Below are 18,998 nucleotides of genomic sequence, written 5' to 3'. Positions count from 1 at the left end.
GGGGGAGTGACACTGCCACCAGGGGAAGTGACACTGCCACCAGGGGGAGGTGACACTGCCACCAGGGGGAGTGGCACTGCCACCAGGGGGAGGCGACACTGCCACCAGGGGGAGGTGACACTGCCACCAGGGGGAGTGGCACTGCCACCAGGGGGAGGTGACACTGCCACCAGGGGGAGGTGACACTGCCACCAGGGGGATGTGACACTGCCACCACGGGGAGGTGACACTGCCACCAGGGGGAGGTGACACTGCCACCAGGGGGAGGTGACACTGCCACCAGGGGGAGGTGACACTGCCACCAGGGGGAGTGGCACTGCCACCAGGGGGAGGCGACACTGCCACCAGGGGGAGGTGACACTGCCACCAGGGGGAGGCGACACTGCCACCAGGGGGATGTGACACTGCCACCAGGGGGAGGTGACACTGCCACCACGGGGAGTGGCACTGCCACCAGGGGGAGGCAACACTGCCACCAGGGGGATGTGACACTGCCACCAGGGGGAGGTGACACTGCCACCAGCGCTCCCGCTCCTCTGCCCAAGTGAGAACAGCACATTTTGCTGTCAGGACGAAGGGAACATATTTTCATAGGCATCCCTCCAACTTGTGTATAATTGCCTGCAAGTGGGAATTGGAAGAGGCCTGCATTTGGAGAACTCTGAGCAGTGAAAAGAGGCTGCATCTGTACTGAATTCAAGGCAGTGAAATCCAGTGGAAATATGATTACTTGATTTTTTAAAAATTTTTTATTGTTTACTATAAACATTATTTAACTATTGTGCATAGTATTTCTGAGATAGCTCATTAAACTCTGCTGCTTTTGCTTCAGCAACTTCTCTGGTAAAAGCTGAGAAGGGCTAAAGTGAAAAACTACCCTTTAAATGTTAGCAGTTTTTAAAAACAAACAAGTTTAGCAATCTGGACTAATTAGGAACATTACTGGCTCCAAGTGAAGGAGCAGAATAGTATTAAATCTGGTAGCTTAACTATACCTGTTCAATATTCATTAGCACAAATTTCTTGGAGAAAAGTCTGCTGCATTAATTACGACTTCCAATCCCAAGCACAGTTGATAATATGTTTATTCAAATCCCTATAATTCTTATGTGCTATTCCAGCCTTGTCTCTTTTTATCACTGTCTCTAGGCCAAAACCTGCTTCAGGGGCTCAGATGTGGAAAAGGTTTCTCCTCAAATGAGAGAGGAACTGAACAGACCAACATTTTGTTTGAGTGGGAGTCAATGATTTAATCATACTAATGAAATAAATCACAGAATTTTGGAGTGGTTTGGGTTGGAAAGGACCTAAAAGCTCACCTTGTTCCACCCCCTGCCATGGGCAGGACACCTTCCACTGTCCCAAGGTGCTCCCAGCCCTGCCCAGCCTGGCCTTGGGCACTGCCAGGGATCCAGGGGTGGGCACCCTGTGCCAGGGCCTGCCCACCCTCACAGGGAACAATTCCTTCCCAATATCCCATCTATCCCTGTTCTCTGTCTGTTTAAAGGCATTCCCCCTTGTCCTGGCACTCCAGGCCCTTGTAAGAAGTCCCTCTCTGTGGCCACATCTGACTTCAGGGTTATTGGTTCTGTGTCCTTCAGGACTCCATGAAGCTTCCCAGAAACACAGCACAAACACCTTGCCTATTTTCAGAGCTGGGTGACTCAAGACCTAAAAGAAAATCCTTTTTTTCCTTCTGATGCATAAAAATGACACAATGAAAGCAGGGCAATTCTTGTGGCATCCAATAAAGGACATTTCCAAGTCCCCCCCACCCAGTGACCCAGGGACAACACCCACCACACACCCCACACGTGTCTGTGCGTGTGCACATGTGAGTCAGACAGAGCAGCCTGGCCTGCTGCAGTGCCTTTATAAATATTCATCAGTGGACATCTCTACATCCACGCCCACCCCAAAAGCCAGACTTTCTGTTTAAAAGCACCACTCACATCAATATGTGAGTACAGCTGCTCCTCAGGGATGACTTAAAATTAGTCTGGAGCATTAGCACTGTGTTAGTGAGAACCTCCCTGCTGTCAGAGCTGCTTGTTTTGCACAACCACCCAGCACAGTCTGCTGAGGCAGAGCAGCACCTGCCAAAGCCAAGCCAGCCCTCCCTGAGGAGCAGAGGTCACTCACCTGTAATTGTGGAACCAGTTGATCACGGTGCTGGTTTTCAAGTTGAGCTGCGTGGCGAGTTCCTCAATGGTTTTTGGTGATGGGTATGGCTTTTGCTGGTAGGCTCGTTTGAGAGCTTCTTTCTCCTCTGGTGCCAGCACCACCCTGGGCTTCTTGAGCTGGTGCTGGGGCTGGGGGCTGGCACCCTGGCTGTAGTCGATGCCAGCGGACGAGGACTCGCAGGACTGGCTGTCGCTGACCGAGCTGTGCCGCCGCTTCATGTAGGCTGAAAGAGAGGCACAGGGGGCTAAATACAAATGCAGAATCAATGGATTCTTATCTATCAGGGTCTTTTTAACTTGGGTGGAAACTTGCTGCTGTGAGAGGGAAAGATGAGGGATAAACATGGAGACGGCAGGTGGGTGTCACGGACATATTTTATGAAAAATCCTTTTGTTAGGATCTTTTCTCTTGAGAAGCTGAGAGGCCTCAGAAACAAAATGTAAACAATAATTATCTGCTGCTATGGAATGCAACAGGTGCATCTTTGATTGGTCTCATGTGGTTGTTTTTAATTAATGGCCAGTCACAGTCCAGCTTAACTCCAAGATTAACTTAACACTTAACTCCAAGATTCCCCTCCTCTTTCTCTTTAAAAACATCCCAAGATTTTTGCCCTAGTGGGGTTTTTTTGCCTCTATGGGGAGAGGAGGGAATATGGGACCAGTCAGAAGCTGCAGAACATCCCACTCAGGTGTGTGGGGCAGGTGGGTCTGCAAAGCTTTCAGAGGAAGCAGCTGTCTTGGACTTTTTGGTCAATCACAAGATTTTACTATCATTCTTTTCTATTCTTTGCTAGCCTTCTTATGAAATCCTTTCTCTATTATTTTAGTATAGTTTTAATATATAATTTTCTTTTAATATAATATAATATTCTAATATAGTATATATACTTCAATATAATATATTATATAACAAATATATATAATATATATTACATATGTTTTTCTTTTAATATAATATATATGTCATATATATTATATATCATACTTTAAATATAATATAATAAAATAATATTTCTTTTAATATAATATATATAATAAAATAATAAATCAGCCTTCTGAACATGGAGTCAAGATTCTCATCTCTTCCCTCATCCTGGGACCCCTGTGAACACTGCCACACCACAGGTGGGGATGCAGGGATGGGCTGCTGGGAGGGGATGGGAAGGATGAGGTGCCACCAGAGACCAAATGAGGGGAGAGATGCAGGAGGCAGAAAGAGAAGAAAAGAGGGTAAGTCAGCTGGAAACCTGCCAGAGTTTCCTGCCTTTACAATGAACGTGGGACACAAATGACAGGGTTCAGTTCACACGACTCATTTCACATTCACGCCTCCAAGAGGAGCGAACGCCCACGCAGGGCCCTGACTGGGACAGTTGTGCCTGGTTTTGACTGAAAGGGGTTTGGTGGTTGAAACACTTGAGGTGCACACGGAGGTGTCTCTGACATGAAGGCAAACACGACTGTGGCAGCGGAGCTGCAGCATTCCCAGCCTTCCCAGCCATCTCCAACACACGATGGCGCCTGCAGCCCGGAGATGCCAGCGATGGCTGAACCACCATCAGGCGTTTGCTGCCTTTCCCTACAGCTCTCTGCTGAGGCAGGGACAGGTTATGAAAGAAAACCAGCCCCCAGCACCCTCCTCCCCTACACAAAGCTCCTTCCAAAACACAGACACTTTTAGGAAAGCTCTGCCTGCACTGATGGGCTCGGTGAGGCTGATGGCAGGAGCCTGTGATCCTGCCACTGACCTTCCTCCCTGACTGGGAATGAATTATCCTGGCAAATTCCACAAGGAAGGAGTCCCAGCAAAGGCTGTCACTGACTTGATTGATTTACACTGGGCATGGGGAGGTGGGATTTACTGCACCTGGCAGTATCATGCACAAGCATTGCTAATGAGGGGGCTGAAAACAGCAAATATAGATGAATCTTGTCAATAAAATATTTAATGGCGGTTAAATACCTTCCAGATATTTAAGAGTTTACGTATTCAAGAGCTAAAATTTGATAACCTTGGGTATTAAATTCCAGATTACACCAGTCTGACATCAATCCAGGAGGCATTAAATCTCCAGGAGCCAGGAGCTCTGGTTGGAGCCAGGGACACTGTGGGGCCAGTCACAATGGTCAGCAACCAAATTCTTCAAAAATTCAATTTTTCTCTCCCCATAGCTCTGCCTTCAGGCTGAGGCTGCACAGTGAATAAAAAGTCAGTGCAACCAAATAAACTGCAGTGTTCAAACCCCAGCCAGTGCCTCCTGGCAGGGCTCCCTCCAGGCCTGGCTGGCTTTTCTGGCTCCAGTGGTTCCAGCCCCTGCCCTCTCCATGGTGCCTCCAGTGGGACCTTTGGCACTGTGGCTTTGCTATCATGGCAGTGAATTCTGAACACACTCTGTAACCTTTGGGGGTATCTGCATGGCCCACATTTTGTTTTTCCTGAATATGACAGATTACCTGAGGATTGCCTACTGTGTAAGATCACTGATATGGAACACAACGTGAGCTGCTCGTGATCCATCACTCTGACGTGATACAGTCCTGCACACGTTTGAAATAACCATAAAAAACAAAGTGGGTTTTTTAAAATAAATCTCCTTTAAAAACCCACCTATTTAAGTTGTTCCAACCACATGTAAAACTGCAAAAAATCTGCATTATTTCAAGATGACCCATTGGCCTTATTATTGCAGTCTTCAAGGAACTGTTCCAATCTTCAACCATGGAATTAATAATTCCAGCAAGATAATCTCATATTCCTATAAGGTGTTTAATCTCAAAACTCCTTCCTGGGTGTTATTTCCAACTTGCATTGACCTGCAAACTACAGCCAAAGCTCCCTTGGTTCCTTGCACAGCAGAACCAAGAGGCTGGAGGACAACATCCATCACCTCAGCAATGGGCAGCAGCTTCAAGGAGGCCACAAGACAAACCAGAACCTGGCATGGGAGATGTGACAGGGGCTCAGACCACCTCCGACTGGAGTTTCTGGAATTTGGCCAGGTCACTGAGTCAGTGAGATCAGCATGGGCTGGATCTCCCTTTGTCTGCTCTCCACAGGATGGGATTTCTGGCAGGGCAAAGCTCCTGTCTAAAGCAGCAAAGGACAATCTGGAGCTGTGAGAGCTTGGGAAAAATGTCATTCCTTCCTCTGCTCCTGTAACCTCACACTGGCATCACACAAGGTGCACTGGCTCAGCTGGGATGCTCTCATGTGAATGGAACAAATGATATAAAAGCACATATTTCATTAAAATACAAATAAAGAGGAGGATTCCCACTGTTCTGTCAGAGAAATTGTTTTCTGGAGGACAATCTACTATCAGGAAAAACTTCCACTGGGCCAAAGGCAGAACTAGCACTCAGACTTCTGGCTTTAATTCTGGTCACTGGAAACTTAGATGACATTTTTAAAAGCTTTTCCATTTTTATTTTTATTTTTAAACATATGTGCTACGTGCAGACAATGTAAGGAGATCATTCAGCACATCTGCAGTGACAGCAATGCTCAAACTGGAATCCAAGCTGCAAACACACTTTATTTTTGGAGAAGTTTGATTTTTGTCTGTGACCAGTCTCCATTTCTCAGGAGACAGATGAAAAAAAAGGAAACCCAGCTGTAATTTGGGCAAAGGTCTGGATCTGGGTCTGAGGCTGCATGAATTCCACCTTTCCTCCCTCAATCCATGTGTGCCCAGCTATGGATGCCACAGACACCACTGCACAGCTGCCCACTGAGATAAAACAGAGCCCCTTTTAATATAATTTCTACCTTATGTGGTATTGAACAAGATTATTAAAAAGTGAAATAATGGGGAAATAAAGGGAATTCAATTTTCTCCTGACAGCAGTGCTGTTCTGTGAGGAGTGTGATGCTCCAGCAGCCCAACACCCCTGAGGTTATGAGAGGAATGAACATTTCCAAGGCAGGAAAGGTGTGCAAATGTCTCAGCCTGGTGAGCACGAAGCCCCAGCTCCCTCCAAAGAGGTTGGTTAGTGTACATTGCAAATTTTCAGAACCTCTTAAAAGGGACATTTATAGCACAAACTTCAGACTGGCGGAACAGGAAAAAAAAAAAGAGATATGCAGTTCACCTTTAGCATAATTATTAATTTACTCCCTTAATAAAATGTGGCAGAGAAATAATTGATAATAATGTTTCACTGGAAGCAGACCCAGTCGGATTGTTCTTTAACTGACATTAGCTGAAGGGAAAGTTAAATTCTTAATGTGGCTCTGGAGCAATTTAAAAGGTTAAATCACAGGATCCTTACCTGCATGAAAGGATTTTGTAGAAAATACAGGGCTGAATTCACTTTAGACTGCTCTGAGGACAGCACTTGCACAGTTCAGGAGCTCAGAGCAGAGTCTCAATGATTTATGGCCTTATCTCTATTCAGATGCCATCTACAGACCATATGTATTGCTCACTATTTGATAAGAATCCAGTTTAGAAAATCGTTTTGAAAGGATATTGTCAGTACCACTTTTAAATTATTTTTATTTTATTTTGCTGCATTATGGGCAATATTCTCTGTGAGGCTATAAAAATCCAGCTAGTTGACAATTTTATTCCTGCCATGTTTCTAATGCAGCAAAACTCCTCATGATTCCCTTTGGTTTACAGTTGTAAGTGGGAAACCCAAGTGGATTTTACTCCCCATGGAAGATCATCCACGTGCTAAGATACTGCACTGCTTTATTTTATACTGGTTACTGTCACAAGGGCTTGAATTTCTTCTTAAAAGCCTGCAAGAGTGTAATTTTCCCAGAAGCTCCCTCACTGCAATTTTAAATATAATCACCAAGTTCTTGATCAAATGTGTAAATGCTTTCAGAACATCAGTCAACAGCAGAGCTTGCAGTGTACACGATTAATGATGTCTGTGCTAATATCATTAAGGGCTAGCTCCAGAGATGTATATATCATTAATTAGTTAACTGCTGATAATGGCAGCCCACGAGTCTCTCTTGTAAAATCACATGAACATACTAAAAACAGAGCTTTGCATAACCACTGGGTTTTAGTGATGAATTTAAAATGGAGAGAGTTGGATAAATTTGCAGGATGTACTTCCTACTAAGACACCCAGTAACAACTCAGAGCACTCACAGATCCATCCCCATGACCCTGTTTTATGTGAGCATAACACAAATTTTATTTTATTAACACAATCACCTTACCCCTCCCTATAAAGGCTTCAAATATCATTATTCTGCAACAGCCTTTTATAAAGGCTGCATTTTTCTCTCCTCCCAGCAGCCATCAGTGCAGGACTGGCAAGGAGCTTTCCCAGGAATCAATGCTCAGCTCTTCCAGCCCAACATCTGTGACCAGCTGCAGCACTATTAACTAATAACCCAAACCCACATTTCTCATTTGGTAAGGCAAGTTATCAGTGATACACCAGGGCCTCAGTAATTAATCTATAGGAGAAAGCAGCAATGATTCCCCAGCAGCTGGTGAATATTTAGGGTTTGGGGTTGGCTTTTTGTTGTGTGTCACAGACATCTTTTATGAAAAATCCTTTCCTTAAGATTTTTCTTCCTGAGAAGCTGAGAAGCCTCAAGAACAAAGTGTAAACAATGGTTATCTGCTGCTGTGGAATGCAACAGGTAGAATTTTGATTAACTCATGTAGGTTGATTCTAATTAATGGCTAATCACAGTAAGCTAGCTTGGACAGAGAGTCCGAGCCACAAGCCTTTGTTATCATTCTTTTTTATTCTATTCTTAGCTAGCTTTCTGATGAAATCTTTTTTTTCTATTCTTTTGGTATAGCTTTAATGTAATATATATAATAAAATAATAAATCAAGCCTTCTGAAACATGGAGTCAGATCCTCGTCTCTTCCCTCATCCTCAGACCCCTGTGAACACCGTCACAGTTGTGTGTTTGTTTTCCTTTTATTTTGAGATGTATCTGCTTGAGCAAGCATCAAATAAAAGCTAAAAAAAAAAAAACCTGTGCTGAAGTCCTTTTGCATAAGCCTCATACCAGTGGATCAATGCTGCCTCTCCACTATTTCTGGAGGGTTCTAAAGCCAGGCTGAAGAGGGGAAGGTGTGAGTCAGCACTCTGCTCTTTTACCTTTTTTCTCCATGCGTTTCATATCCATCAGCTTCTCCACGTTGTTGGGATCGTTGAGCCACAGCTGCATGCGGACAAAGGGCTCCCTTCCCTTCAGACTCAGCTTGTGCCAGGGCTTGGGGCGAGCCAGCAGGTCTGACACAGAGCCTTGGGTCAGCCCCAGGATTGTCTCCCCAAACAAACGCTGACCTGGTGGGAAATTGAGAAGAGCATGAATGCGCTCAGCCGAGACGCGGCAAAGAACACGAGATCATTCCTCAATTATTCTTACTTCAGAACTGCTTCAAAAACCCAGAAGAAACATTTAGGAGAATAAATGCTCTGCCCCCCACTAGAAGGGTAAATATTGAGCTTTAGTTTAATCCTCAGGATCTGCCTGGGATAAAGGGAGGAGCTCGACACGTTTGGGGAGCGGGACCTTACAGTGAAACAGTGTGCAAAAAATAAAATTAGGAGAGGAAAAATAAACTGAACTTCTAGCTAAGCAGGCAGCTCGTGACAGCAGTGAGGTTACTTAGCTCTTATGCAGGAGGGCAGTGCCCCAGCTTTGTTCCAACAGGGCAATCCAAGCATTTCCAGCAATCAGTGAACCAAGAGCAATGCAACCTCCCCCTTCAGCAGTGGCCATATATAAATGTCCTCACAGAAACACGTATGGAATTTCTGTGCTGTGCTCTCTGTGGGGATCTAACTGTGCCTTACCCACTAGAGATAATCACAATTTGCAATACAACTTTTGTTTTACAATCTCTACAGTATTTCTAATTAAGAATAGTTAATTTTAGTTCTCTTACAAAATGCTGTCATCTGGCAGGGTAAAATCTGCAAATGCTTGACAGTGTACAGTGTTCATATGTGCATTGCTGACAATGATTTTACATGGGAAAAGCCTAACTTATCAAGGACTGGGGAAAATGCCTGTGCAGCTCAAACCCAACCACAGAGCTGATTTTCTAACCCCCTTCACTTCAGGGTTCTTCCCCAGCTGAACTGCCTTGATACCAACTTCTGCTGCAGGAGAGCCTGGAGTCATCTGAGTCACCAGGATTTAAGATACAAGTGCTGCTGCCATGGCATTTCAAGGTAACCCAAAGATCTTTCCATAACCCCCAAATTTGGGGCTCAGGGATCTGCAGCTTTTGAGTTTCCTCACTAAGCCACAACAGAACATTCTCCCACCACATCCCAGCACTTGCAGCCAGTGGTAACCAACAGATCCCTAAGGGACAATGGGGTGAGTGGGGATTCTGACCCCACAGCTCTGCAGGACAAGCCCACACCTGTGAAAGCACCACCAGCTCTTCACAGCCTTCCCTGATCCTGACACAGACAGCTCATGGCAAATATCTGCTCTACAGACCCATCCCCTGCACCTAACTCCATGATTCCCCTCCTCTTTCTCTTTAAAGACATCCCAAAATTTGCCCTGCTGGTGTTTTTTGGCCTGTATGGGGATAGGAGGGAATATGGGATCAGTCAGAAGGGCAGAACATCCCACTCAGGTGTGTGGGGCAGGTGGGTTCTGCAAAGCTTTCAGAGGAAGCAGCTGAGATAATGAGAGGCAGAGAGGGGAAAGGAGAACAGGGCTTAACATGACACTCTGCTAATAAGCTCCAAACTAGCCCTGAAAACAGCTCCTACATTCAGAATTCACTCAAGGTCCTGAGTAATAAGTGATTTTCCACTACCCTCAATATCAGGAAAATCAGACAAAAGAGGTAATTCAGGGGAAATTTTATCAATTTTATCTTTATGTTTTTTACAACATGTCTTGCTGGGGTAACCTGCTCCCTGTTTGTATTTAAAAACATCAGCAAGGCCTCATCCATTTCCCTGTAAACCTGCCAGCTACTAACAAGATAACACAGCCACTTTAAAAATCTGCTATTGTGTTGCCACATGAACAAGAGTATGGGCACAGATTTGCAAAAGGGTTGGGAATGAGCAGTGCTGGCAGTGCTGCTGAAGGAAATGAACCTTTAAACTACAGCCTAAAAATTAAAAATGCAAATGTGGAAGGAGGTAACATCGTGTTCTCTAGGTGTTAAGAACAAAGCTAAAGATGTTTGTGTTGTTTATTTCATGTCAGGATATGGCAGGACAGGAGAAAACACCTGAAAGACTCCCAAGCTAAGGGGGAAGGTGTCAGAAATCCTCCCTGGGAGGGAGCAGGTGTAACATGCTCCATATTCAGCACAGCACCAGCAATAACAGCAATATTTTTAAGCACAGTTTTCCTTAAACTCCTCCCCAGCTTTCATATCCATTCCCACTGATGTGGATCCTACTGGATCTTTCATGGAAAGTCTTGACCCTCCCTACAAAATGCCCCATATGCCCTATCCTCAAACAGCTGAGTGCATCTGCTTCCCCCTGTGAGCTCCTGCAGCCCAGCAGGGAACCCCTGAGGATACCCTGACTTTTGGGGCTCAGAACATCAGCAGTGAACAGTGTGCTGAAGGCACAGAACCTTCAGAGAATGGTTGGGTTGGAAAGGACCCTAAAGGAACACCTTCCATTGTCCCAGGCTGCTCCAAGCCCTGTCCAACCTGGCCTTGGGCACTGCCAGGGATGGGGCAGCTGCTCTGGGCACCCTGTGTGGGACCTCCCCACCCTCACAGGGAAGAATTCCATATCCTAACATCCCACCTGAACCTACTCTGCTTCCCTTTGGAGCCACTCCCCTGACTGGTGAGGGGAGGACAGACCCACCCAGCTCAGTGTGAATTGTTCTGAACAACTGTGGCCTTTACTGGCTGGTGACACTGGGACACCTCAGCCACACCAGCTGCCTGTGACAGGCTCACAGGGCCCAGTGGCCTAAAGCAGAGAAACCTGTGCACCAGAAAACCTGGAGCACCAGCACACTGAGGGCACAAAAGGAGACATTGAAACTGGTTCCACACCTAATGCAGAGTTTGGGGCACATTTCCTGGCTCTTCTGATGCTTTTTAGGCTTGTCAGCCACACTGTAGGAAAACAAAAAATCATGGGAAATAAAAAAGACTAAGTAAAAATGGCATCAAAGCAAATGCAAACAAAAATACTTTTTTTTTTTTTTTTCAAACCTCTCTGTAACACCAGAGCAGGTACAGCACTCAACAGCATTTTGCCCAAAAACCAGGGGCTTGGATCTGCAAACCCTTACCATGATTTGGGGCTTTATCTCTACCTTATCTCCACTGAACAAGCAACAAGCATTCCATGGGCAAGGAATTCTGCTGGGCTCAGTGGCAGGGTTTGTCAGTGATCAGGGCCATTTCCTTTTTTCCCCCAAATTATGTTAAATAAGAACTTGGGACCTCCTCCATCCCAGTATTTTTCCCCCTTAAAAATATTTTAAGGAAATAACACATTATTCTGTGTCTAGATGAAAAGAGGCTTCCTCACATACTAAAATAGAGGAGTTTTTACTTTCACAGTCATCACATTCAGATGATATGGATAAAATTCTGCTCACATAAGTAACACCATCAGTCTAAATCTAAACTTTTGGTTCTATTTGTAGTGAAGAAGAGAAACTTCTGGGGAGCAGCAGCCATTCCCCTGAACAGCTAATGCAGGTGGGATGAATCCTTTGCTCAGACCCAGAAGCAGAGCAGGTAACTCTGGGACAGCCCTACTGCCCTCCTGCCCGAGCCCTCAAAGCATCCCACAAACATTCCCCAAAGCCTTGAGGGGCAAACAAAGGTTAAAGACATGAAGAATCAGAGATTTAGAGGCACAGTGACAGAATTAATGAGGATTTCCCATACTAACATCAGGTTATTCCTTGTGACTATTCCAAACAGTCATGGCAATAAAGGCAACAGCCAAAAACCCATCTGCAGGCAAAAGCAGCCTGAGTTTTGCACATCTCTAAGCAGAAGAACTGAGTGGCCCTGCACACTTATCTCAGCCCATCTAAACCTCAGCTGAGTGTGGATTTTCCCTCCCAGCTCTGCAGGGACACTGTGCTCCTGGCTTGTGGTGCACCTTCCTCTCCAACCATGCTGGCCTCCTCTACTTCACCCAAAATGGGCCTGGGATTTGCAAGTGTGGGGAAAAAAGCCTCTCCTAAGGGATGATCTCCCTGGCTCTGGGGTTCTGGGGGTGCTGACAGCCTGCTGGACTCTGCTTTGGGAAGTGGGAGCAGAACCTGCCTGCTGAGCCAGGAACAACAAAGGTGTGATGGGATTTGAAGCAGAGTGTGACAATCTGAAAAGAGTTTTCCACCAGTTTAAAAAGATTAGGTATCGTTTTAGCAAATTAAAGCTCAGGCCAGAGTCAAACACATCTAGTGTAGCTAACAATAAAAACATGAACACTTTCACATAATTTTGGACCAGAAATGAGAATAAAGAGATTTACCAAGATTGTTGTCCGTGAGCACTTCCTTGACCCTCTTGGTGATGCCATAGGTGTCCAGCTCAGGGGACATGGCCACCAGTTCTTGGATGCTGAGTGCAGAGTGGCCTGAGAGTGGCAGAGGGGTCGTGGATTGGGATTCAGATGCAGGTGGCTCACTGGATTCCTGGGATTTGCCATCCTTACTCGTCTCTATGGCAGGGCAGGGCTGCTGTACCAGCTCAGTCAGGCTTTTCACTGATTCACTGGAACTCATGGGAGATTCAGGAGCAGGACTGCAACTGGCAGAAGTCTTTGGAGTACTTTCTGTAAGTAAAAAAAGAGAAAAAAGTCCCCACTTTAGCATAATTGTAATGTTTTGATTGCAGGATATTTAACTTTCCTCCTCATTTATATTCTACCTACTTAAAGAAATGCCTAAGTATGCAAAATGCTATTTGCTATGACTTGGGTACTAAAAAGGCTCTTTTTAAAAACAAGAATTATTTTCTAATTTTATCTTGAGTTGTCTCTGATTTCTTCTAAAGACAAGATGTACAAATACAAATAAAAATCAGGAAAAACTGAAGTGCAATAGTCTGTAAGTTTGCACGCAATTTCCTTGGTCAGGAAATCTCAGTTTTGCTTGTCACAACATTTTTATATAAGGATGGTTTTAAAGCTTCCATTCTAGACTGGTTTAAACTTCTTTCTGTGACTTGTAAGAAACTCACTCAGCCACTATTTTGTTCTGTCAATGAAGGATTTTCTACAACTGATACAACTCTCTATCTTGAAAGTGTTATTGATTTCATTTTGTTTCTTATCACACACATCACATTTCTGCAATTCTCTTTGTCCAGAAATAACAAGATTAAAATACAGTTTGTAATTATGCTGTATTAATTAAAGTATTTGAGAACCCAACATAAAGATATTGAGTGGATCAGGAGACACCCAAATCTGTTATTGTGACACGAAAAGATTTCCCAATCTGTTAATTTGCCAACAACAATAGGTTCTGTACAAAACGTTGTTTTCCCCCCAATAAATTTATCTCTCACAGAACGTACTGACTGAGCTTATTCAGAGATTCCAGACATCTGAGGGTACAGGCTGAACCTTTTTTAAAGCAACATCACAGAGGCACTGTGGTTTACAAGAACCATTCAGGAGATAAGGAGCACGGGTGATTTCTCCATCCACAGCTTTTCCCATTTCTGTGGGGCTGATTCCTCCTCCTTGCTGCCTCCCACCCATTACCAGGGTTTATGGCATGGATTCCATCCTCACACATCCCTGGCATGGATTCCATCCTCACACATCCCTGGCTTTGGCTCCAGCTGCCTGCAGGAGGCTGACAGAGCTCTCAGCTGCTCAAGGAGGAGCCCAGAGCCCGGAGTTTTCTGAGCCCTGTGGTGCCACCACAGAGGCTTCTCAGGTCCCATCACCTCTCTGGTTTTTGAATTTGTTATCCAGAATATTGTCAGATCATTCCAGAGCATGCAGCCTGTGCAGCATGGAAACACATCCCAAATGCTGAAGGAAAAGTCAGGCCCAAACAGGGCAGAGTGCAGAGGATAATGGTGTTTGTTGTTCAGGGTCCTGGGAGCTTCCCCATGCTGCATTCAGGAAGTTGCTCTCTCTCTTCCCCCTGACACATTCACTTGAAGTTGCTCTCTCAAACCTAAAAATCTGACTTTTTTCTTAGTGCTTTATGTGAGATGCAAAAGAGGAAGACAGCAAGCGAGGTGCATGTAAATCTTTAAGGTAAAGGGGATCCTACAAATCCTATTTCTTCTCTCTGCTCACCCTGGGTCATCATACAACAGAAGAGAAACCCTGGGAAATGTTATTTCTGTATCAGGAGCAGCAGAGGAATTGTACTGTAAATTTGCCCTGATTCACCCATGCGAGGGACCAATTTGGCAGATCATCCATCTTGTTCACTGTACACTGTCAGGGATGGCATGAATTCCCCACATGATAAACAGATTTCTTCTCAGGTCTGTGTCCTTTAACCCACAGCAAGGTCAAAATTATGGCTGCCTAGCTAATAAACTGCACAGCACTCGTTCAACTTCCCTCTAATTTTGTCCCTTGTGCCAGCTTATACAAATCTTACTGAATAACTGGAGCAGCTGCAAATTTCCTATACAATTCCTCATCTGTGCATGGTGAGCCACACACACACAGAGGGGGAAAAAAGGACAAAATAATAAAAAAAACCCCAAAAACCAAACCAAACCCAACCACACAGGACTAAACAAAAGCATTTCCTAATGCCTCCTTCTCCCTTCTCCTTTCCCTGCCCAGCCTAATTATGAACACAACAAAGGTAATCTGTGTTATCATCTATCACTGAGATGCTCTCTGTTGCTCACATATTAGCTTATTTATTTTTTATATCACTCACCAAGAGCTTACTTGAATTTCATTTTTAAGACCAATCTGCTGCTCATTTACTCCAAAAGGTGGGATTATCTGAATCTAATTTTGGAAGGCAGTACAGATGACAAACTGCTTTTTTTCCCCACCAAAAGGCAAGTGTACAGTGATTTCAGGCGAGGCATTATGTACATGTACTACAAATAACTCAAAATATGTTCCCTATTCATTTTTAGCATTTTTCCCTTCTGGAAAAACATTTTCAAGATCACATAAATATTTGAGGAAAAGATCCATTATTTGGGACAGTAAATTCAATAATCAAATAATGCAAACATTTCCCGTTAATCTACTTAAAAAATTAAATAGACATTTAGAGTACAAGTGACTGCTGACAGAACAAAGGGGAAAATTGACTGTATTCACTATTCCAGATTTAACTGTCAATCCACAGCCATTTCACATGGTTTATGAAATAATTTGTCTGTATTCATTTCTCTCAAGTTCCTCACAAGACAAAGACACAAATTCAGGATATCTGAAAAATATACATTAAGATTTCCAAAGCAGCAATTGAACATTTCCAATGAAAACAATACATTGAAAGCTTATTTCTTTAAAACTTGCTCTGCTTTTTTAACCCCAGACTGCTCTGAAGAATAACACTAACTTAAAAGCAATCCAGTTTCTTAAAAGTAATATTCACTGGATGTTTTCACATTTGTGTTTAAAGAGGAAAAGACCATTTTGTCCATATAAATATAAAACTGTATTACAGAACATCCTGCAAACTCCAGGGCCACCATTTATTGATGAAATTATTTCAATAAATTCCAGGTAAACTTTGCTATACTAAAAGGGTTTGTTTTCTAACAGCCTGCATCCAATATAAGATGTGAAATAAAAGCTCCAAAGCTTCAAAAATGAAGTAATGGAAGAGCTGGAGAGATCAAGAGCATCACCAGTGATAAGGTCATTGCAGAACCCTATATACAGATATATTAAAAATATTTATATAAAAATCTATGTAAAATATATATAAAATTGCTACTTGAATGGCAATCTAATGGCAACAAAACCCTAAACCATCATCACAGCTTGCCCTTTCTCCCTACCTCTTAGTAGCTCTCTGGTAAGAAGCTAAACTCACTTTGCAAACAATTCAGCAAATAGATCTGGGGTCTGAGTATTTTACAAACCTGGTTGAGAACCATGACAAACTAACTCTGCCTTAATTACACAAACACAGAAAATCTTTTGTGGTCTTGCATTCCTTGGCACAGTGGATGAATCCAAATGCTGCTCTGGTCCCATCCATCCCCTGCACCTTCCCCACAGCATCTGCCATGAAAGTGTTTTGGAAAATGTCAGCAAGTCTGAAATCAGAGTTCTTGTCTCAGTTCATTGATCACAGGTGGTTTTTCTGAACTCCAGATTTTCTTATTCTTCTCCAAGACCTCCCAACCCATCTTGGGGTGAGGTCCCCAGTACTGGATCCTGGGACCTCATATTGATTATCCTACTGATATCCTGCACATCAGCTGAAAACCTCCCCCAGCACAGTCTCAGCCTGGCATCTCCCTCTGCTCTGCTGTGCCATGGTCATGGGCAGAGTCCTGCAGTGTGTGAGGAACCCCAGCCTGGCATCTCCCTCTGCTCTGCTGTGCCATGGTCATGGGCAGAGTCCTGCAGTGTGTGAGGAATCCCAGGCTGTGCAGGCTCCTCTCCTGAGCATCTGCAGGAGTCAGGGGCATTTGGAACTGCAGGGCACTGCTCAAGGGGCACCATTTCTGTGATGTCCAGGAACTCCTCCCAAGCCCACAGCACACATCCAACAGGTGAAGCACAGCTCAGATCCACAGCACCCTCCAGCTGGAGGCTCCTTCTGAAGCTCAGGACATCTCAGATGCAAAGACCTGCAGGTGCCACCTGCTCCAAGCTCCCCAGAAGATCTGAGACATCTACAGGACGTGACACCAGCGCTGCTGTATCCCCTCCAAGGAGGCATCAGTGACAGAGCAGTGTTGAGACACAGATAAGGTTTCACCAGTCCCAGAGGCATCACATCTGCCAGCACACGCAGATTCCTCCACTGCAACTTCTCCTGCTCATTTTGAGAGCTGCAGGTTTGCTGCTTTTGCTCAGAACCTGCCTCACCTCTGACAGCAAACAAATCCAGAGATTTGAGCTAGAGCATCTGAATCTGTGAGCACAAAGCACAAGCCCAGTCTCAGTCTGTCCTCCCAGCACATCTGTCCATCCACAGAGACACCCTGTCCTCCTGGAGCTGCTGGGACAGTAACCTGTCCAACCTTTGCTGCTAACACAGGCTCAGCCAATAAACTGCAAAAGGACTCATGGGAAACGAGGTACAGAACATGGGGAAGTTGAGGAAGACCATGCAAAACACAGAAGGTATTCAGGGCCCTCTAAAAGGATTATGAAAAATATTATATTCCAAAGACAGCAGGCAGACAACAGCTGCCTTAAGTTTCAGAGGGAAGTGGATTGAAAAAATGGATCCACTATAATTTTCAGAGACAAATCTCTGTAGTTTATCTGATCCACTATTTAAATTTCAATACACAGTTCTCTATCTGCAGTAATAATAACCTAAATTCCATTTAGTGTTCATTTGAGCAGTCAGGATAAAGTCATTTCTTATTATCTCCCCACTGTGTAAAAAACAGCTTGAAGGTAGGAAGTCAGCAAGCATTTTCACCAAAAAGTAATTATTGTAAGTGACATTTTTACTGCTGGCATGCCATAAGGCGAACTGCGCATTTGGAAGGACAAGTTGCTAAAACAAAATGACAGGGTACTCTGTGACATTCCAACGAGAACCCAAACATGATTTCACTGCTGCTTGCTTTGATGCACCACTTTTCCCACTGTCCAAAGCTCAGGTTTGTGCCAGCCCAGCCCCAGTTGGCTCCTGAGGAGTTGGGGGAATGGGCACATCCCATGGGACTGGGGGCATCCCGGGCTCTGCCCGCTCCCAAACCAGCACATCAGTGGGCAGGATGAAAGCAGACAAATGTGGACAGCAGATTTCTCAGCAACCTCTTAAAAGAGCATTTGCTACTTCAGGGCTGCATTTACCTCCTCGTGCAGATGAGTTAATGGACAACAACAGGCCTGGCAGGTTGCCTGAGATCAAAGTGTCTCACACTGGGACTGGGTTAGTTTCTGTTTCCTGATGATGAGGCTGCTGCCCATTCTATCCAATTTGTGGACCAAAACCTGGTGAATGCTGCCCTGAGAATCAGGGCCTGGTCACACACAGCTGAGCAACATCCCCAGGACAACCCTGGTACTCAGCTTCCCAGGGTGTGAGAATTTCAGGGAGAGATTTCTTCCCTCCAACCTTATATTTGATTTTACCCTTAGCTATGTCTGCCCTTGCAGGGTCTTATTAGAGACTCACACAATTATTTGGGTTGGGAGTGACCTTAAATCTCACCCAGTTCCACCCCTGCCATGGGCAGGTACACCTTCCACTATCCCAGGTTGCTCCAAGCACTGTCCAACCTGGCCTTGGGCACTTCCAGGGATGAGAAAAAATCAGCAATCTAAAATTAATCTTTTAAAGCACCATAACAGCAACCCTCCTCACTAACAGTGGGTGCAGCACAAGCCTGAACTAGGCAATAAAGCTGAGCAGCACTTGTGGGAGAGCCCTGCAACACATCCCTCTTCTGACTAATTAAAGAAAATACCCGTGAAAGCGCCTTCTCCCAGGTAGTGCTTTTGGTGGATTTACTCTGAGTGAGTGAACCTTGCCTAGTCACAATTTGCAAATTGATGTGGCTCATGAAAATGTGATCCTCCCTACAGTTATAAACTCCCCCAGTTCTGTGTAGGGAGTGCACCAAGTCGTTTGCATCTCCAATGATGTCAAGTATGTAGGTTGGTGCAGTTAGAGTTGTGAGCACTCACTGGAGTTGCCACCCCTCTGACTGTGGAGAATTTGTTTGTTTGTTTGCTTCACAAATGTTGTAACTTTGGGGA

At 44.7% G+C, this 18,998-nt stretch overlaps 1 protein-coding gene across 9 annotated transcripts in view; it reads right to left on the bottom strand.

Annotated features, from left to right (window-relative positions):
• Positions 1-18,998, bottom strand: part of CUX1 (cut like homeobox 1) — a 271,868-nt gene that overhangs the window by 36,932 nt on the left and 215,938 nt on the right. For 6 of the 9 annotated variants that reach the window (XM_064729544.1, XM_064729546.1, XM_064729545.1 and 3 more), the window contains 4 exons: positions 12,624-12,926; positions 11,180-11,242; positions 8,274-8,462; positions 2,143-2,407 (listed from right to left, as the gene is read on the bottom strand). The exons of 1 other annotated variant lie outside the window; for it this stretch is intronic. In XM_064729544.1, the coding sequence (XP_064585614.1) occupies positions 2,143-2,407; positions 8,274-8,462; positions 11,180-11,242; positions 12,624-12,926 (820 nt within the window). The remainder of the gene's footprint in view (positions 1-2,142; positions 2,408-8,273; positions 8,463-11,179; positions 11,243-12,623; positions 12,927-18,998) is intronic. 2 more of the 9 variants (XM_064729547.1, XM_064729549.1) reach the window with 1 other exon arrangement.

The sequence above is a fragment of the Zonotrichia leucophrys genome, chromosome 19 (assembly GCF_028769735.1).
Source record: "Zonotrichia leucophrys gambelii isolate GWCS_2022_RI chromosome 19, RI_Zleu_2.0, whole genome shotgun sequence".
Classification (NCBI taxonomy): Eukaryota; Metazoa; Chordata; class Aves; order Passeriformes; family Passerellidae; genus Zonotrichia; species Zonotrichia leucophrys.
This window is presented reverse-complemented; position numbering and strand designations above follow the sequence as displayed.